General features: G+C 38.0%; 1 protein-coding gene across 1 annotated transcript in view; it reads right to left on the bottom strand.

Annotated features, from left to right (window-relative positions):
- Positions 1 to 3,416: 3,416 nt before the first annotated feature.
- REDIC1 (regulator of DNA class I crossover intermediates 1) overlaps positions 3,417 to 22,207 on the bottom strand; it is a 19,889-nt gene continuing 1,098 nt past the window's right edge. Inside the window, 12 exon segments of the mRNA XM_085325926.1 lie at positions 3,417 to 4,044; positions 4,511 to 4,607; positions 5,702 to 5,772; positions 6,345 to 6,428; positions 7,132 to 7,208; positions 7,432 to 7,964; positions 10,647 to 10,753; positions 13,834 to 14,034; positions 15,783 to 15,849; positions 16,669 to 16,801; positions 17,531 to 17,669; positions 19,569 to 19,608. Coding sequence (XP_085182052.1) covers positions 3,424 to 4,044; positions 4,511 to 4,607; positions 5,702 to 5,772; positions 6,345 to 6,428; positions 7,132 to 7,208; positions 7,432 to 7,964; positions 10,647 to 10,753; positions 13,834 to 14,034; positions 15,783 to 15,849; positions 16,669 to 16,801; positions 17,531 to 17,669; positions 19,569 to 19,608 — 2,170 coding nt within the window. The 3' untranslated portion in view covers positions 3,417 to 3,423.

The raw sequence follows: 22,207 nt of genomic DNA, 5'->3' as shown, positions 1-22,207 counted from the left end.
GATAGATGAGAATTTGGTTGCAGAGAGTTAATATTTTTTTCCAGGAGCCTTCATCCTTTCTGAATCAGCTCTCCGCTCAAACGCTAGAAAAGCCAATTCACAGTTTCCACCTGAGAAATAGTCAGCTGTATGAAGACTTAAGCTTTTCATTTCCCACAATGATAATCCTTCATTAAAATGAAACAAGGATTTCTACAAAGTTCACAGAGGCTGCTGGCATAATAATGTCCAGCCTTATCCTGCCACAGGACTGCAACGAAAGTTCTGCCAGGTTTTGCCAAGAAAACTTTGTCTGAGTCCTTTCCTTGCAGGTTACTGTAATTAGAGCTGATTTTATAGGAAGAAAGTGTTGCCAATGTGCACATTAAAATGTGCAATGCTCCTGCCCAAAGCCTAGGGTAACATTTTCAGTAAGTGACTCTTTCTATCTATATTAAGAAATGTTCAAGCAGCAAGAGGACAAGAGTGCTCCCATTTTTGATTAATTACAGGTATCCTTCTGTCCTTTTCMTGAGCAAAACTCAGATTATAATTGATTCTCACCTAGCACAGTTACTCTACACTTCTTTGACCTCCCCAAAGGCTTATCACACTTCCCAGAAGACTAACACAGATGAAAAAGGAGGATCTCTGCTTGTGCACATGCCTTAAAATTTGTCCAGTGGCTAAAGAGACCATGCTGCCTTATTTATCATCATTACTAGTACATGTATTGCAAAGATAATTTGCTTTCTTCTGATCCATTTAGTGATTACAGGCCAAAAAAAAAAAAAAAAAGTGAAGTAATTGGATTTTATACACTCTCACCCAAATGCCTTGGAACAGGATTATGTACTTTGATTGACACATTCCTAGGGGTGAATTATTACATTACAGACATGTATGCAACTCTGGCATACACTCAGTCACATAACTTTTGCCTAGAACTTGGCTGTGTAGTTCTAGTCCTCACTGGGGACTGAGCAGCTTAGACTAAAGTCTAGCTACAGCTGGCAAAAATTGGGCGCTTCTATGCAGTGGCTTAAGTGCAGTGCAGGAAATAAGCTGTTATCTACTGAAAGGCTCTAAATTATTGCGGCTGTATTGAGGCTAATTTAATAAAGTGGCATTACTTCATYTAAACCCACCCACATAGGTCCTTGTGGTGCAGTCAGATCTCTTTTTTCGGTTCTCAGATCTGTCTTTTTGGTCCTGCAGCTTCGCAGGAGCAGACCGCAATTCCGGCCAGCTCAGCAGATCAGCTGTGTTTGGCAGGACTGGGGCACCTCAGTTTATTCTAAAGCCAAACAAAATTTAAAAGTCCCAGAAACTATTTCACCCTGGCACAATTAGGGAGCAGAACTTCTGCTATAAGTTAAGACCGATTTACATCTCACTTCAACATCTGCCTGAGCGCAGGCACAGGTGGGTTCTCCRGTCATGGGGTAATTGGATATTTGCCAGCTAACTTAGAAACTCGGATATAAACTACATGATGCAGGAGCTTTTAGCTAYGGCCGCTCGCTGACCTGTGCCACAGCACAGCGGGGCACATTCGGCTGCGATGGGCCCCGAGGAGGGAGCTGGGGGCTCGGCGCGAGCCGCTGCAAAGGCTGACAGGCACCTCGCGGGTCCCTTGCACGCCGGGAAACGCGGGGCTCGGCACCGTCCTCCTGCCGGCTGGCGAGGCCCTCAGCGCGGCACCGTCCGAGCAGGCTTCAGACCGCCGCGCGCACAACTGCCCCTCAGAAACCCCGCCGGAGGCTGAGCTTTCAGCAAAACRCAGGTACTAGTCAGACAAATTATACCCCCCGTGAGGATGATGATCGCCATCAGCTCAGCGAAGAAAACGACTAGGGAGCTTGCTTTGACCGCAAACTGTGGCAACCCACAAAAGAAAATGTGCTTGTGTCAGGCCCCGGGAACCGGGCCGTGAGTCGGCTGAAGGGCAGTTACGTATTTCAGAAGCCTGTCTGTTCAGACTGCTTCCCATGTATGTAATTTATATACAAAAGACAATATTATTGTCTTCAAAGTGCAGAAATGTCCACTGAAATTTCTGAGTGATGTTATTTTTAAAATGGGAGAGGCATAAAACTGCAAACTCATGAGCACTGTAAACCTTATTCTGAAACAGCCCTTAACTCCAAAAATAAAATGCGGCAGAAAACAGCCTCTAGTTTGAGGGTGAGAACAGGGATGAGGAATGGCAAAGCGTCTCAGCAGTGCTGGATTACACATACCCCTTCACCCATGAAACCTTTTATAACAAAATATAGAAATGGAAGACACTGACCTAGTAGAAAAAGGGGCAGTGAATCTTTTAACAGCTGTCACCAGGGGAGAAACTACAACATACTAACCTTATAAAAGGAYGTCTCCTGCGCTGGTCAAGCAAGGTCTCTAACATAGCTTTTGACCARGCCTGTTTTGCAGCACATGGCATCACTGCACACAGCCAGCTAATCCTGGAGAGGAAAGTGAGACCCGTCCCGCAGGCGGCCCTGCCACAGCAGCCTTGAACATTGCTGGTGAGGAGGGCAGAGCAGGGAGACACCAAGTGGCAGCACTGGCCATGGATACAAGTATATATAGCTATGGATGTTCAAATAAATATACGTGGATATATAAGCAAAAGATGTCAGTAACAAAGTGAGTCTCCCTGCTACCTTTCCTAGGAACTGTTTTAAAGGGAAAGAAAATAACCTAGAAACAGTATGATCAGAAACTTTTATTTGCTGAGATATTTTAGCTTTACATAAATACTGAATTGAAGAAGAAAGCATTTTGTGGTTTTAATTTGCAGGCAAAATACAGAAACACAGAAAACATTAGTCTGCATTAACAGTCAGAAAATGAATCAATAGGTCTGCTATGGAAGGAAGTTTACACACTTGAGAATTTTTGTAAAAACTAATAAATCAGTTCTTTTTAAAATTATATTTTATTCTATGTGCACAGATGTGCATTTTCTGTTGGTTCTCATTTTTACATTTAGTACAAATGTAGGGTATAGGCAAGGTTTTGTATTTAAAAAGGTAAGAATCAGACAATAGTTCTGAAGTAAAGGCCATACCAAGTATCTTTTGAAGTCAAATAGAATTTTTGCATTACCTTCAAGAAAAGCAAGGTCATTCTCAAACTACAAAAATCTTACAGATCTATGATGAGAAATCAATTTTAATTCCTGGGGTTTATTTTCAATAAGCTACTATAAAATCCTATATTAGCAGTTAGACATCTATAGTAACCCATAGGTATAGTAGTAGATAGATAGAAATCTGTATTTAATAATAATCTGTAAGAAAACAACCACAATACTTTGTTTACCTAAACTGTAAAAAAAAAAAATCCCCAAATGCCAACTAAATGAAACATACTAAGAACAGGACAAAACTTCAGAGTGTCCCTTCTGTACACTTTATACACCACTCTAATTGGTCATTATTTTTCTCTCTCCTTTGTTATATGGATGTAGTTCAGAACCTCTAGGGTCGTACTGTCAGCCAGACTGAGATACTCAGCTTCAGAAGAAAATGCTGCTATTCCTGCTGCGCTGCCTGTGCCTGCAGGCTGGAGAGCCGCATGTCCTGGCATTTTGTGCCCTCCAGCGGTGCCTGCGGTACTGAGGGGAGGGAGCACCTCGGCGCTGCGGGCACAGGGGCAGGAGCACCCGCAGCTGCATGTCTGCAAGGTGTCACACTGGGTAGCGACATCCRCTTTTCTTGCTTCTGTAACAGAGCTTTCTGTCTGCGACCAAACATCAGCCCTTGTACTGTGAGCGACCTGCTCTCTTTTCAGGGCTTGTTGTAATGAGCTGCTCTCAGSTGGAGCAGGGTGTTCCTTATTTTCCTCCTCTGTGGCTGGTGAAATATAGTCTTTCTGTTGAAGATGGTTGGATTCTTCCATGGTCAAACTCCTGCTGAGATGGAGCGGCACTGCTCCAATCCGAGAGGTCTTGAGGGGCTCTGTGCTTGCTGAGACTGAGGTTAGATTGGCCTCACCTATCTGGAAGGATTGTTCATTGAGAAATTCCTTCTTGTTAGCTGTGTCTTCCTCTTCAGACTGTTTGAACAGAATTGTGTTAATGCAACTGTTAAAATAATTCAATAACTAAGTTCTTTCCCTAAGCATGTGCTCCTGGCTTTGTTGAAGAGAAGGTGGGTAAGGTGGACCCATACTTCATGTTCTTAAGTTGTGGCATTTATGTCTTCAAAAATGGCTAAAAATATGCAGCATGTCAGATTCYCCTCCCTATACATCATGGAAGAGAGCAGAGGCTTGCTTAGCATCTTCTGACGTGCATCTTATTGTAATTCTGCAAGGGCTGCTATTAGCAAGACACTGGACCACATCCCCGTTAAACCACAGTCAGTTACAGTTAATTGTTTCTTGTTTTCCTCGCACATGACACTGCCTTGTACAAAACTATACAAAGCTATRAGTAAGATTCCAACTTCATCCATCTTAGATGCACTCAGGCATACAGATAACATTCAAATGAACCCTTGCAAGCCCAGGAAGAACTCACCATGTCAGGACTAGAGCTGAAACAGCTGTCCGTCTGCCTAGGAGAGTAACTGGGAGACTGACTGCTCAGTGATGACTCGATGTCTGAAAAAAAAGAGCTCATACTGAAAGAAAAGTTATTCACCAAAAATCCCTGAAACATCCAACTCTCTCAAACAGAGCATGCAGAATTAAACACTGTGACCACTTCCAAAGTAGTTTTAAGGCAGCATTTAGAGAATGAAGTGTTAGTGATGTTGTTCTAGGCCCTGGCAATAGCCAATTCTGCTCCTCTCTGAACCTCATATCCTAGCAGAATACACGAGGTGGGTGTCTCAAGGCTTCACCTATGCCAGTAATCAATAGCCTGCACTGGCAGCACACCTGCACTACCCATGGGAAGGAAGGGTTCTGTAGAGCTGGGGAAGTGACAACACAGCAAATTCCCTGCACACATTGGCCAACATACAAGTTACGTGGACTGTGGCCATGTTTTTCTCTTGGGGAACCCCTTGGGAATCTTCTGCTCTGAAATGCAGCCAGTGCAGCTGACCCTTACACTAMTAAGAGAGCAAAGAGGATGTGGGATCTCCCTGCTGACTCTCCTCACTCCATGCACATGTGGGACTGACACACATAATCTAGTGGAAGAGAATACAGACTAGTAAAGTCTAGACCAGTAAAATGATATCTGTCAAATATGTAAGGAAGAATTAATACAAAAACAATGCCCAAGATATTTTCCAACCAAAGGAGGTCTGCAGGTATAGAAAGAAAGAAAATGACCGGCATTTGTCTGGCACTATTACCATGTGTTAGTGTTTGTGAGCTTGACTTACGTTGATCGGATTAATGCTTTTGACTTCCCTAGTGGATTTTTTTAGCAGTTACCCCTACTTTCAGAGCTAGCTTTTAGTTTAGAGGATGGCCTTGGGGGCAATGAGAAAATGACAAATATGTGGATAACACTCATCAGAAAGGCTAACCTGAATTTATGGTTTCAAAGAAAAGCAAATACAGATAGTTCTTAGCTATCTAGTAATGCTAGTCTTCCTTATACAGCACTGCACATATCAAAAATTCAAGCACTCATCAAATGTAACATCCTAAAAAGATGAAAACACTTCACCCTGGCTTTAAAAGTAACTGTTTCAGTTCTTTGTGTGGAGAAAAAAAAAATCTGATTTTTGACTTAATAAAGTATAGGTGGTACTAACCCTTCTCCAGCTCATGAAGATTTGGACTCACTCCAAACTTATATTCTTTTTCTGGTGCTGTTGCAAACTTTTAAGAATAAGTAAAAATGTTAATAGTGAAGGTTCAACTGGATCAGCAGGTCACATTAAGTGAGGAACATTCAGTTTCTCTATCACATAAATGAAGTGACTGCACTGTACAGCAAAACCCATGAACAATACTGTATGTTTAACTGGGTCACTTCTTCTGGCAAACTAGCTGAGGAAGTATTTACATGTATACAAGTGTAAAGCTCCCTTATAATAGTCAAGAACCCTGTAAATAGTGTCTGGACACTGCCTGTTGAGAACACAGTGCAAAATCTGACTTTAAGGGTAAAGGGTAACTTACTTACATAACATATTTTAGGCATCAACTTCAGTGTGAATAAAAGCAYGTAAATAAAGGACCTGTAAGTGCTATTTGAACTACTTAACTAGAAGTTGTTCTTCATGGTCTCCCTGTAAAAACAGTGAAGAAAGAGAAGGTTCCACAGAAATTAACTCAGAGAAGCTAAATTTGGTTTGTAACTGGTGTGAATATCCTTCCTCCACTCCAAATGAATAGTGCAGACATTTGGTATTAGTTAACACAAAAAATATGTCTCTTAAAAAAGTTACCTCTTCAAAGCCAAAGAGSTGGTCCTGTCTCCAAGCTGATTCTTTCCCATTTGAGCTGTCACTAAGAAAGGCAAACATACAGTTCTTCAGTAAATAGCTTATATAGTATTTTTATTTGCTTTCTGAACTAAATTCATTACTGCTGCTTATCTTGCAACACATCTTCGGTATTGTATTAAATCATAAAGTAATGTTATTTGCAGGCTTAATTTTTGTTTTCTGTAATTACAAAATGCTTTCCACTATTGAGATCATCAGACTCTTTTCTGAATCCTGCGACATAACACCACAAATCTGTTTTTTTTAACAAACTTTACTACTTCTACAAACTTCTACTTACTGTAGAAATGTATAATGTAATGTGAGATGATTGAAAATAGTGCCACTTTGTAAAATGGAAAGAGTTATGGATCAGCAAYTTTAACAAAACTGTCTTGATGTAAAGTATAGGGCACTCACATATGCTAACTTTAGTCCAGGGAAGGCAGCTACTGCAGACTTCCTCTGCAGTCAGTGGAAGGGGACAGGTTCTTTTAAAGGGCAAATCAGAGCAAGAGCTTAACTTCAGGGTCTCAAAATAGTCCCATGAGGGAGTCTTTCTCTTTACTGATCATAGAAGAACAATGGTACACAGGACTTACCTGTGCATAAGTTTATGCATACTATTATTCGCACTAGATAATATTATTTAGAATTTTGCCTTCATGTTCTCTTGGCTATGATTTTTCCCATTCAGCAAAGTCTCTGCAGTTATTGCTAGTTAATAGATTGACAGTTTTTATGACACTCACCTCTTTTTTCTTGAGTGGTTCTGCACATTTTCCTTTAAGTTAATCTGCTGATCATGGTGATAAGTAAATGCCTCTAAAACCAAAAAGTAAATCTTGATTTTAAAATGCAACAGCTGTTAAAAATAAATGTTTCTATCAACTTTTTATTAATTGGTTCTCACATTAAATTACTGCATTGCCAAGATTCATGACACTTTTCAGGTCAGAGTAGACATATCTCTGGTTACAAAAAACATCAGTCTTTAGAARGAGGAGACAATACACAATTTTTATGTCCTTAATCTAGTGTCACTCACCATTTTTTTCAAATTTTGCAGGTTTTTCTTTGTTTTCACAGGGTACAAAGTAGTATTGTCTCTTGTGATAGTTCTGCAGGTAGCTTTTCTGAGGTTCTCTGGTTTCCTCATAGCCTGCTCTTGAGACATTGTTACTTTTCAATAAAACTTGTTCTGGGGCTGTGAAAATGCCTTTAAGGTGTCTGTCTACAGAACCCCTTTTTGCACTAATTGCAGGATGTACCTCTCCAGTATCACAAGTAAAACTTCTGTTGGTCGTTTGATTTCTGTCATCAGGATTAATGAAAAAATTGGCAGGACTACTTTGAATAACAAAAGGATTAAAATGCTTTGTGGAGAGACTATTATGGACTGGCTGGCTCTCATCTTCAAACATTGCCAGAAAGGAACAATCATGCTCATCTTGGGTATGCATCAGTTCTGCAGTTTCTTTCACAACACCAAAAAATGGCTCATTTATTCTTTTGTTACTTTCTGGTTCTTTATTGGTCATTATCACTGGATTTTTGCTGGCAGAATTCATATAGTCTGGCCTTTATTAGGAGAAAAGTAAAGGAAAAACAGCTTGCTCAGTACACAAATAAGCAAAATACTAATTACTGATGCAATAGATGATCAATTTGATGTTTAAAATATCAAAGACTTCCCTTTTACTGCATGTCACACTAGCTTTTGTCCCAAATGTGTGTTATTTTGGCTGAAAAACTTTACTGTATTTTATTTCCATTTTATAATAAGGCTGCTTTAAAAAGGCTGTTTTATAATATCTCTGAAATACCAAGGCATGGAGCACTTCCTCTTGAGTAAGGAACTGTGATTTATAAAATCAGCCACAGCATGTCACTGCTGCTCCACTCAGCTGACCAAAAAAGTCCCCTTTGAGGGAAAAAAAAAAAAAGAGAGAGAGAGAGCGCTAGCGAGCGAGAGCAAAGAGCAAGACAGCTTCTTCTGTTTATAACAAGTTAGTYTGCAGTTCACTCCTGTACTGAAAGCCCATAGTAAGATCTATATATTGTTTAATTTGTGTTCTCTTCAGCAAAGTGTCTTCCATTTGTATCTGAGGTCAGTAATTTTAATTTGTCATATAATTTTTCTATTTTACAATGAGGGGACCAGTCACACACTTTCTTTTGCCCATACTTCTCTCCCTCATTTATGGTAGCAGTGGTTTTAGAAATGCCATCATTAAGTTAGCATTATCAAAATTATCTTCCTTTCACTTACTTGGATCTTATTATAACTTTTCACTCCTTCTTTTTACACTTCATCTGCAAACTGACATTTCAGAAAATCTGAGCAAAAGGTCTCAGAAGTTTCTGAGGCACAGAGAACTGGTAGAGATGATCATTCAAAGCATGCCTTTTCTTTAAAAAAATTTGAGCTATAAGCAATGGACCTTGAAACTTGAAATGTAGTAAATGTAGTATGGGAAACCTTTTACTAAAGAAAAATTCTGCAATGTTTTGATCAGCAAATACTTAAAGCCAGATAAAGAGCCTAGAGAACTTAAAGAGCAAGTAGTTTCCTCTACTTACAGAAAACTCCATAAAACAGTTTTAGAAGACTAAACATGCTAGAGTTCTTTTTTGGAGAAACTTTGGACACGTTATCTAAGYTAGGAAGGTAAACTTCCTAACTTAGTGAAGCATTTCAGAGGCTCTTTCTTCAGTCCGGAAGAACATTTTGCAATGCTAAGTAAAAATGAATAGTAAATGAGGAAATAATAACTTAAGCACTATTCAGAGTGAAAAATATCTGCTATTTTTAAATGACATCTAAAATTTTTGGTTAATATCTAATAAACTTGAGGGGCCACAGCTCTCAGATATATATATACATTCATTACAAAATCATCTTTATGTTACAATTACATTAAATTATTATATAAATACATACTTTAATTTTCCCATACAGTGAAAGAAAYTACCTTCCTAGGAGAACTGACAGCTATGGAGGTAAAAGAATTTGTGGGGATAATTGGTAGAAACAAAACAAGAAAGATCCACAGAAATGGATCTGAAGAACAGTTGAAAAGGAGAAGAGCTGTTGTTGGTGAGCCATGAATGAGCAGAAGACGTAAGGGAGCTCCAACTAGCAGAAGAGTGCAGGCCTGGAGGGCTATGGAAAAATGAAGGGGAGTGGTAGGTGAGATAAGACTATGTATGGCTTTGATGTACAGACATTCTTCATGAGTTTATCCACATACACAGCAAGGTGAATGTTATCCTCATTTTAAGTTTTGCTGGAGAAAACTAGGAGAAATTAGAAGAAGACAGAAAGAGAAACTCAAAGTGTCTGAGATGGGAAGCTGATGTTTCCATTCAGTTATCATGTGGTCAATGCAACATGAGATAATCAGTCTCTTGACTTCSCAGGCAAATAGGCTTCAAGTACTTCAGGAATAGCAAAATAATACATGAACTTTGTATAGTGATATCCAGCCAAAGCTAGAAACTGATATGAACTTTCAACCAGAAGGCGAGTTTAGAGAATAAATACAACGGAGGAAAATTAGCTCTGTACGATTCCAAGATCTGAGACAAGAACCTCTGGAAAAAAAAATGAAATGTTCACTATAAATGTGTTTGGCTGTAACCCTCCCCATTGATTAAAACTATTTTTAATTAGCACATACAAAAAGAAAATAATTCTAGATTTCAGTTTCTCCTTTTAAAAATAAAAGCATATGTTCTCATAAAAGTGTTATTGATCCAAATTTTTTAAAAGCTGTGGTAGAATCATTTATATAAAGAAGAGAAGTAAATGCTTTGTTCCTGGAACCCCAAATTTAAACAATGTAGGCAAAAAAAACCCACAAAAAAAAACAAAAAAAACCCCACATTCAGTYGCTGCAGCATCAAGGTCATCAGAAAAGCATTTGCAATAGTGAGCAGAACTAGTGAGAGCAGGGGCAGCTACCTTCCCCTTGGCTTCTCAGTAAATCAAACTTTTCTCGGTGAGTGAATTCAATAACACCATCTTGCTCCTGACACTGCAAAAAATGGATCTTGATTCCAAGTGCCTATCTAAAACCACATTTTGCTACCTTTCAGGAAATTTATATAGTTTGATATGYTCAGTCCTTCCATTTAGTCTCTATTTCCATTTGAAAAGCACTTAACAATAGTGAAAAAATGCTAAGTTTCAAGTGATCTTAGTATTTTTCTTATTTAAATGGAACTTTTTTCTCTCACTAATGTGAAATCACTGCCTACCTATTCAATGGCTTAAACAGTTCCTGAGGCACTGTATCAGACTTCCTGAAAATGCACTGGCTTGGGGGTTTTGAAATCCAAGGGCCTTGATCAGAAATATTTCCTGCCTGAGAAAATGGTTCAAGCTGTCAAACTGTGCATATATGCAATACTAAGTGTTTTAACCACTAAAATATCATTTGCAAACAAGACAGTTTTAAAATATTTTTGCTTCTTCTGTATAGTAAAGACTAAAATCTGCCTATAGCTCAGCTGTGCTCAGTGAACCTCAAACTTTTGCACGCTTGCATATCACCATCAGTATGCAAAATACTTAGCATCACATATTTCTACAATAAAAATGAACTTGACAAACTTGCTGAAGTTGCACTAAAGATCATAGAATAATTTTGTGTGGAAGGGAGATCTCTGATACAATGTCCTGCTCAAAGCAGAGCTAGCTGCCAAGTTACACCAGGTCTGGGCCTTGCCCACCTGAGTTTGAAGATTTCCAAGGATTGAGATTCCACMGTCTCTTTGGATGACCTCTCCTGGTACATAATCACTTTTGTGGCAGTATCTTTTTTTGTATACAAACAGAATTGCTGTTGTTGAAACTTTTGGTATTTACCTCTAGCCCCCTCAGTGTACACCTCTGGGATGTCTGGCTTTGTCCTGTCTACAACCCTGTTAGATTGTGGAAGGTAGTAGTTAGTTCCCCCTTCCCTTAGCATGCTCTTTCCCAGGCTTTGCAAACCCTCCTCCCTCAGCCTCTCCATATTCACCATCTGCTCCAGTCCCCTAGCAATTTTTGTGGTGCTCTGCTGGTTCTGCTCCAATTTGTTGATATCTCTTTTGTATTTGAGGTCTCAAAACTGGACACGATATTTCAGATGTGGTCTCAAACAGGCTGATCAGAGGGCAGCAATTACTTGTCTATGAGGGCTGAATACACTCTTTCTAGAGCAGCCCAGAATGCAGCTCRCCTTCATTGCTTCAAGAGTGCTCTGCTGACTGGTGTACAACTTTTTGTCCACCAGCACCCCCATGTCCTTTCCTGCAAAGCTGCTGCCTGCTCAGGCAGTCCCCCACTGCACTGATACTTGAAGTTATTTTGTCCTATATGCTGGACTTTGCATGTCTCTGTTTATGAGGTTCCTGCTGGTCTTCAGCTTGTTGAGATCCCTATGAGTAGCAGTCCTTCTCTTCACTGTAACGATTGCTCTGCCAGTTTTGTGTCATGCAAGAACCTGCAAAAATGCCAAGGGTACGTTCTGTCCCACTGCCCATCTCACTGACAAAGATGTATTGGCCTTGGCATTARTCCCCAAGGAATGCTATTGCTGACCACTCATTAGTTAGCCTTCAAACCACTGACTATTACTCTGAGCATGATGGTACAGTCAGTCTTTCAATTATCTTATTGTCTACCAGTCTAGCTGATATCTTCTCACTTTGGCCACTATAATCCCATGGGAAACAATGTCAAATTCAAGGTAAATAATAAATGTTACTTTCCCTTATCTATAGTAACTTAATTGAAAAAGGCAATGTGATTGGTCAAGTTTGATTTGGCCTTCCATGCTGGCTGTTTCCAATGACCTTCCTGTCCTTCATGTGTCTAGAAATGGCCTCCAGGAAGTCAGGTTCCACAGCTCCCCAAGGACTGAGCTAGGCTGACCAGCTTATAGTTCCCTAGGTCAGGCTTGCCTTATTTGCAGTTGGGCATAACATTTACATTTTTCATATCATCAGGAAGCTCTCCTCAACCCAACAACATTTCAAAGATGATAGACATTTGTCCTACAGTGACATAAGTCAACTCCCTCAGCACATACAGACACACCCTGTCCAGTCCTGTAGGCTTGTGTATTGCTGGTTTACTAAGGCTTCTCTAACTTGATCCTTCACTACTGTGTGTCATACCTCTCTCTCCCAAGCTCTCTACAGACCTCAAAGACATGCGAGAGCTGAACTTACCAGAAAAGCCTGAAGCAAAGAAGGCCTTAAGTACCTCAGATTTTTTCATGTCCATTGTCAGGAGGTCACCCACCTGATTCAGTAGTAGGCCAGGATTTTCCTTTTGCTGCTGATGACATGCTATAGAAGTTTTTCTTGCTGCTTTTCCCACCCCTTGCCAGTTCCAGCTCTGGCCGTGCTAATACAGCCCCTGCAAGCCCTGGTGATGCTTCTCTTTTCCTCCTGGCTTGCCTGTCCCTGCTTCCATACTTTCATCTTGCATTTGTGCCTGGTGAGGAGTTCCCCATGCAGCTAGGCATGTGTCTCCTGTGCCTGYTCACTTTCCTTTACATTGAAGCGGGTTGCTCTTGTGTTCTGAAAACATTGTCCTTGAAGAACAACCATCTTTCTTGGGCTCCTTTGTCCTTCAGGTCAGGTTCCTGTGTGTTCCTGCCTACAAATTCCCTGAACAGGCCAACATCTGCTCTCCTGAAGCTCTGAAGTACTCTTTCCTCACTTCTCTCAAGATCTTAAAATACTACTAGTAATACCTATAGATTTTTTTTAATTATTTACATGCAAATAATATATTTTCTAAAGAAAGTCTACCAGGAGAATCCTTTTATATTTGCTATTTTTCTAATGCTGATTCTTTTAAGAACCTTGAAATTAACAAAAAGAAAAGAAGAAAATATGCCTTAGAACAAATAACTTTCATTAATTTCTTAAATTAGACACTGCACGATTATAAATTAGGTCGCAGTGATGACCTGCTTGCTACCTCAAGCAGGTCAGAGCACAAGAAAAATAGGGAGGCAAAATAAAGGAAATGTCATTGCATCCACAGATACACAGAAGCAGTGCCAGTAATCCAGCAAATCCAGTCAAAGCATACAACACCCAATTAATTGTATATGCAAGAAAGCTGTATTTAGAACTGCAATATATATCAGCTATAACATATATCAGCTTTCTTTATCTGAATTTACAAGTCAGAAACAGAAGAAAGTCGCAATATGTGACAAACCATCTTCCCGCAAATATCAATGACACTGAGAGCTTGTGAACAAAGGTTCAGGGTAAACCTATTTCATACAACAAAACAAGAAATATCTGTATTTCATTGCCACCAGCCTACAAGAGATGTTGACCATTTATAATCATMTTCACCATTATATTAGTTCTACAGCCCAAGTAAATAGAAGTTATTTTAAACTAATTCTGCTGAAATGAAAAAATATTATCAAACCTGTTTTTCCTGCTTCTCTTCATAGGACTGTTCCCAAGGGTTCCACATTAAATTTGTGTTGAAATTTTCTTTTGAAGATTGTGTACAGTTAGAAGACCAAAAAACTGAAGAGGATGATGGACAGGCACTAAAGGCTGTTGCAGAGTTATCTTCATGTTCCATACTAGAGTCAGCATAGGTTAATTCTGTAACTTGTGAAAACTAGATAAAATACAGCAAAGTGATATTTATCCAAAACTATTCTGATGCAAGTATAAAGTTCAATCAGACCTTTCTGTGTCGTTTAGATCTCTTTGCACATATACCAGACAAAAAAAAAAAAAAAAAAAAAAAAAAAAAAAAAAAAAAAAAAAAAAAAAAAAGATATGATTTTTTCACCAAAAGTGTGTGGTAGCAATGGCCCATTTCAGGGAGACACATAAGTAACTACTTATGTCTAAGCATGAATACAAATGCTACCCTGAGGAGAGAAGGGTATAAAAATATTTTTAGTTTTAGGCATGCAGGCAAATGATTTGCTGAACTGGTTCTTAAGTAGCAAAATGAAAAATATTTCACTATAGTGTGGAGAAAACTCTGGCATGTTTTGAGGACAACATTGCTACCTCAGGCAGGTCAGAGCTCAGGAAAAATAAGGAGGCAAAATAAAGGAAATGTCATTGCATCCACAGCTACATAGAAGCAGTGCCAGCAATCCAGCAAATCCTGTCAAAGGAGCACAAACTACAGTTGCAGTGCCTTGTACATAAATTGTACAAAATCTTTGTGCTACCAACCTACAAGTTTCCAGAAAGCTGAAGATTTTTAATTTTCTAGTCAGATCTTTCTGCTTAATAAAGTAGGTATAATTATTTGAAGCTGATACACTTAACCTCGTTAAAATTTAAATATAGTTCTTTGGCATATACTGGCCTTAGACTTTGTATCTTTTGATCCACGTTAAGACAGCAATATCATTTAAATCCGTTCATACAAGCGGAGGTTGGAGACAAACTTAGTTGTCATCTTGATACAGTTTCTCTGGCCATGCTAAATCTGAAACATTGTCTCTATACCTTCAACCAATGGGGGGAAAAGAGTAATAAAGGAAAACTGACTGAATGCAATATCCAGAAAAGTAGTGGCAGCTCGTGGTGATCTTGGCTAAAACATATTAGCTAGTCAAACTTTTCAGTACAAAGTAATTCTTCCTCACTGGAATGAAAGGATCTTCTAATACAAGAAAGATGTATCTTCCTTACTCTAGCAAACATCATTCGACAACATGATTGGGTCAGGAACATACAGAACAATGCTGATTTAATTTCTTTTGCAAGCATCATCTCCTGAGGATCCTCTCTCATACAGGTGGCAGAAGCAATAGAGCTGTATAAAGAAAGTCTGAATAATTTAAACTGAATGCCTTTCTAACGGATTTACTARCTTGGGTATTTTTCTAATACAATTGTGGAATGTGTCATAAAGCCTAAACTCCACCTACAGAAAAATTCCTTTTACAGAATGCTTTTTGCTGTTACCGCAATTCATGTATGAACTTCCCAGTGGTATCCATTAAGTCTTGTCCATATGAAGTCCCTCTCAGAGACTCATTTTCTGTCTATGCCACTCACATTTCATCAAACTGTTATGCATATTGTTTTCAGTTTGCCTACTGTTGGCCTCAGTCTCTTTCCCATAATCTCTGCCCACTGTGACCAGCTTAGAGCACAGATACTCTTAAGTATTTTGGAAAATGCCTAACACAAGGCAAGCCTTTCAAGAAATAAGTAAGAAATATCAGTAACAAGTGCAAAACACGACCAGAAAATAACATCTGAATATAGTCTTAAATAGGAAAACTTCATGTGTTTCAATACACATGAGATTTAATCATTCTGTGAAAAATCACTTTAAAATACAGACATTGCTATGTATTTTTAGCTTGAAATCAGTGAGAGCAATAAACTTACATTATGCTGGTATTTCACTTTCTCTGAAAGATGTTGTCTTCTGCTGTCCAATACTTGTTTTTGTAAGCTTGGAAAATGAATTTTAAAAGTCTATGAAATTTAAGATATAAGACTTTTATAAAATAAAAAAATCTAAATAGAATATTAATTTCAAATAGCTTGGCAGTATTTTTTTCAGGCATTTTTTAAAAAGGCCAAGCTCTTGAGAGGTTCTGGGCAGTCAGTCTGGGAATCAGTCACTTAAGGGTATCTAAATTTGGGTGGGAAAACTGTGAAAAGGGCAAACGCTGTTTGAACAGCCTACTCTGTGAGAGCAAGTTAGCACATGTAGGACCTGACATGACTAAAGAAATACAAATTTTAAAAGTCTCTGAGTTTAATGTGTAGTTTTTTATTTAAATTGTTTTTGTTTAGCCTCTTTGGTAAGAATATCACTGGAATATCAGGAATGGTTGTGAAACTTTTTATCTTAGAATAGTCTATTTTTGTTTATTCACTATCCAAATTATGTTTCTCAGTCCTTTCAAGGCAAGACACACATGAGCACATGCAARAAAACACAGTTTGAATACCCACTTCATCCAGTGTGCAACCCAAGGCAGGTAATCGACTTCAAATGAGTCATTCTGCCCATATTCCTGTGCTATAGCGTTAGTCCGTACCCCTTTTCCCAGTTATTCAGTTCCCTCCAGAGTTAATAATCAAACATGAATTAAGTCCTTATTAGTTTTATTTGCCACAGTACTTCAGTAGTAACTCCTTTCAACTTTTTAGAAATCACATGAAAGAACATCATGAAACCTACTTTTCAGAACTTCATTATATCTATCTATCTATCTATCTGTATCTATCAAATATACATATGCTATCTATTTTATACAAGTACCTGTTCTGGATGTCATCTAAATTTGATGTATATTGTACACGTGGCGGTGACATGGGAAGTTCTATGTTGTGTCTTCTAACAGGTATTTTTATGCCTCCAGTCATATCAATGTGGATTGGTTTCCTCACGCTCTCTATAATGAAAACATTTGGAATGTCAGCATTGGATTTGGAGAAAGTTTTGAGCTTCCTAAATTTTCATAAGAATGCAAAAGCTTTTGTAATCCATTGAGAGCCATATTTTTTTGCTTTCTTTGTTACTAGCAATGTAAGAGCCCTATTTTAAGTGGCATTATAGGATAAAATCATGTCTGTGCACRGACAAGGCTCTGTTGCATGGCACATTCACCTTCTATTCTTTCTGAGCATAGGACAGCAAGTTTGTCACAGTCTGTCTTATGACTATGTCACAAAGGATAAGAGTTAGGACTCAGGCTGCCTAGAGTTTTTTTAATAGAGTATAATTAACTATTTCAAGAAAAATATTCTGGGTATGAGAACTGATAGACCACTCCAAATGCCAAAAAAGATATGAGACAAGAAGTAGAATGGAATATTTGAAAATAAAGGGAAAAAGAAATGGATATAGGGTAAAATGAAATAAGGAATGTGCATAAGTGAGCCAGGCTTTAAAAATGAAATAGGCAGTAGTCAACGTTATTTGGTTCTTTTTATGTTCTGAATTTTTTGCAGTCATTATTTTCACCTTTACTTACTATTTTTAAATAAAGATAAGTAAGATTATTTGAGTAATAATTTATAATACAATATAAGAGTACAAAGAACTGAAATAATATCAGTAATTTTTAAGAATAACTGATTCTGTAACTTGTGAAGTCAGACCATTTGTACACTAAACTCACCAGCATTGTCCTTTTTGGTTGATATCTGATTAACAACATATAGATTGAGGAGATCTAAACTCACTGCAGAACTTTTAGGAGATGATGATACTTCCAGAAGCTTCATCTTTGATTTAAGTTTCTTCTTTTCAAAGAATTCCTTTTATTTTCAAAAGAGAGAGTAAGTTTTTTGATAGAAGCCACACAGCCCTTGAGCAGAATATGGATACTTTTAAAATGAGTATGTAAGAATTAGCAAACAATYCCTAATAATGAAAGCACATGGTTAAATCTCTCCAAATTCACATACCCTATTATTATTTTGTTTGTCTTGATTACCTTGAAAAAGACAGCATAGATATTATTCATTYATCTTTGAAATAAATCACTTTTCTCTTGATACCAAAAATTTGCRGAAGTAGATTAAAAATGTTTCTTTAAAATAAAAGACATGCCAAAATCCTTCAAGGAAAAAGTCTTTAAAAATTTAAACTTGAGCTTTTGAGGCAGCTTATAAGCCAGTAAGTGAATCAGCAAGATTACATACACATGGCCATCTATAATGACACAAAGAGTTGTTCTCCAAACTTGTCTTCTTCTTTGATGGAGAAAAGTCTTGAATATATCAAGCAAATAATTCTGTATAATCCTAAAATACCACTAGTAACCATGAAGGAAGAAAAATTTTCATTTTGCAGGAGGCTAGCATATGAACAAATCAAACCAATGTGACTTCTTCATCTTGTGGTTACAAGAGGACATGGAAAATTAAAGGCTATGCCAAAACAACAACAACAACAACAACAACAAAAAAAAAACCCCAAAAAATACACAAGCTTTTTTTCTGAGATTTAATTCCTCTCATGACAAGGCATTAATCTTGCAGCTTATGTATAGCTGATACACCCAACTATTTTCCAGTATAAACTATCAGATTACAGTCTTTAGCACTCTTGGACATTAATAGCTGGGGAAAAACATACTCTTAGTTAAGATGAATACATAGTTAATCTGCCGTAAGTAAAATTCAGCCTATGTACAAATTAACACTTCAAAATCCAWATTGCTTTGAAATCCACACCCTCTAAAAGGTATCTATGTTCTTTCAATGTCCCAGGTACTTTCTTCTCATCACCTCTAAATTACTAAACAYAATCCTGTCTTGGATCTTTTCCTGTTTTCTCTCCTCCACTGACAAATTACATAGTTGTAATATAAATAATGTGGGTTAACTYGATGAATCTCTGAGAAAACAAGATATTTTGGTAACTCACGTGTGCCCAAAGGACTGGGAAACTGACAGGGACAACAAACCACTTATTGCTCTCTCATTCTCTTAGGTAGATAACTTTCATTTCAGAGACTGGCTCTGTGCTGTCAGCTTGTTTTTCCCTCTGTAGATGCCAGTGCATCTGCCCTGGGCACTGGGTGGTAGCAGCCTTTATGGCTACACTCACATTGTCTTATTTTTTCCCAGATGCCAAGGACTTCCCCTACTAGTTATAACCATCTTCCCTTATTGGTTTCTCTAYTTGAAATGCCTTCTTCTATGCCAGGGATAAATTTGCTTCTATTAGTTCACTTTCAGATAAGTTTTGATTGTTTCATACAAATAAGTTGGTCTACTTGATTGAATGCCAAAATTAAGTATTCAAATGAACCTAACATTCCTTTATGTAGCCCTCAAAAAAGAGCTGCATATATGTATTATTCTGGCTGACCATACGTTTGTCACTGTGAGGCTTCAGGATATCCTTTGTGTATCACCACATATTGGCAAAATATAGTAACAAAAGATAATTCAGTAAAACTTAAATCGCCCACATTCATGCATTCATTCATGTYCTCTCCTACTCCCTCCTCTTCTTGCTGGAGTTCCACGTGGTAAACCTAGAAAAAGACTTCTGTCCTAAACATTACACGCAGGCAGGCAAACACATTAAAGCCTTATGCTACAGTGTTTGAACCTTGTGCCAACCGCTTGGAAAGATTTTCCATAGTGAATCAACTAAAGCTTTTATGTAACAATATAATATCCATGATGGCTAGATCTGTTTACCTTTTGCTTTCGCCTTTCCTGCTTCAGCATAATTCTGCTCCTGAAAGATGCAAACRATTACCGTTTTAATTTTAAAAGCATAATCTTGGGGAATGGTCTGAAYTTCTTACCAGTGCTATTGAGCTTTGGTCCTGACTTGTTACATATCATGATGTTACAATGAATCAAGGCTTCAGGTAGGTAAGTCAGTATAAATCTGTTGATGTCATTTCAGTTGATCCTCATTTCCTCAGCTGAGGATAAGAGGATATCTCAGAGCTGTCAAATACATTGCACATTTAGAAGGAAAARCTTTTAGGCAATTAACTTCCTATGCAACAAATTATCAATTCTTAAATTCTTAAAACTGTATAAGAAATGTTCATCAACRTATTTATTTCTGCTGATTTTCTTTGTTTGTCATGCTGTAACATAATTACAAAAATGTATTAGCAGAAAAAACAAAGCACAACTTCCTCCTTTCATAGAATCATAGAATTGGCAAGRTTGGAAGGGACCTCTGGAGATCATCTAGTCCAACCCTCAAACAAGTGGCCCGTACAGGGATTGAACCCGTGCAAGTTCTTAGCTTAGTTGGTTAGAGCATYGTGCTAATAATGCCAARGTCGTGGGTCCAACCCSTGTATGGACCACTCRTTYGAGGGTTGGACTAGATGATCTCCAGAAGTYCCTTCCAACCTTACCAATTCTATGAACACTTTGAACATTCTGTAAAGAAGCAAAGAAAATTAGATTGTTTATTTGTAGTAAAGCACTACAAATTTTATCAAGGTGTTGTTTGTGCTGTATACAAGACAGTTACAGCTTAACCTATGAATCTCCATTGTTAAAGATACTTTTAAATTAGTTATTTACAGGACACAGAGCACAAAACATCCATTTTTGATGGGGAAACTGATTCTTGGACTAGAAATCTGTATCACTGCTGTGAACAAGTTGAACATGACTATGATCTTTAGGGAGGTGGGATGAGAAAATGTTTTTGAGAATTAAAAATATGGAATAACCCCTTGGAACTACATTTTTTAAATTTTCATAGTGTGTCTAAAATTAGAACACACTTTCTGAACTTATGTACATAAAATTTGTACTTGAAACGTGTAGAAGCCCCGGTAATGGGTACTTTTTCTGACACCTAAAAACACAAATCCCAGATTTACCARGGGAGTCCTGACAATCTGTCTGCCAAGTGCATGCAATGCTCCTATGTACTCCTTTTTCTGACAGACAGAAGAGTAGGAGAGACAGGCATTTAGGACAAAGTTTACTTCACACAGAAGCTCTTGCCCTCCTCCCCYCTACCTCATGTAGGCAGCTATCAGAAACCTCCTTTTTTCTAGAAGGACTTCCAGATGATATGGGGTTATTTTAGTTCGATTCTGCGTTCACAGTTAGGATGATTATAAAATAGTGTTTAGCAAAGCTACTTTCGAATGCCTGACAAAATCCTGGGGGTTTTAAGTTCCTAATACATAAGCAGATGGTACAGCCCTAAAGAAAAGCAGCTGAATGTTATGCTTTTTATTTTAATGTCGGTGATTATTTTACTATTTCAGCAAACTTCAGTAACTATACATTTTTCCCCCCTCAGATAGTAATTGCAGTCACACAAATGTCTTCATTATTCAAAGAGGACTGGTGGACGTGTTTTTCTGTAGCTAATATATCAGATAAAGGGATCACGTGGGTATCGTTTTCATCGCTGCCCCTATATCCCTCACTGCCTTTGGGGAAAATAAATGCTCACTATTTCTTATAGTATCTTATTTGCAAACAGGAGGAATGCAGCACTATACTTCTTTTCCCACTTCCTTTATAGTGTTGTGTCTGTTAAGACCTATAGCTCTCAGACAGGGATTGTTTTCTACTGGCTTTTTGCAGAGTCAGGCATCTGAGGATCATCATTTCAGAAAGGGCCTCTAGATGCTGCTACAATACTAATACTTAATAAATAAAATAGTAATTTCAAATCWTGCTCCTCAAGAGCTAAATCTTCCTGCTTGTTAGGCTGATTCTTTATTAACTTATGGAAAATATGCCAAGGATCTGGAAGTAAATGCTGATAAACATTTTTTTTTTTTTTATGAATATGATTAATTCCTGATGGGRTGATGATAATAAGCAGTTTCTCAATTACATAAATAAAATTCTGTTGTGTCTTTTCATAGTGTGTTCCCTAAAGAGATCTTTTTAAGGTGAGGAAAAAAGTTACTTTGGTTGCTTTCACTAATTAACTGAAATGGCTCTGTATTTGGAGCTAATGAAGAAGGGKAACTGGGGGGGCCAGCAGAAAGAAATCAGCATGTTGCACCAAAACGGTAACCAGCTGGTCACAGCACGCGTCTTTCAACTATTTTCTGTGCTTTGTGTAATGTGATGTGTTGAATGACAGGGCTTCTAATTTTGTTCAGTATGTATTATTTGGAAATCTACCTCTAATTAATCTTGCAATTCTTAAATCTTAGTAATTTTATATGTCAAGATCCGTGGCCTAAGGAAGAAGTATGAACAGTTTAAATTCCTCACTAGCAGCTACCATGATTAAGTTCTGTTTTGGTAAAACAGCATAAAAAAGAGCGTTCGTAACCCACACCACATGGTATGGCTGGGCATCTGCATCCCTTCAGAGAGCCTGTCCC

The sequence above is a fragment of the Rhea americana genome, unplaced genomic scaffold (genome assembly GCF_003343005.1).
Source record: "Rhea americana isolate MKP2758 unplaced genomic scaffold, rheAme1 scaffold_1, whole genome shotgun sequence".
Lineage (NCBI taxonomy): Eukaryota > Metazoa > Chordata > Aves > Rheiformes > Rheidae > Rhea > Rhea americana.
The sequence above is the reverse complement of the archived record's forward strand: the minus strand, read 5'-3'. Positions and strand labels throughout refer to the sequence as shown.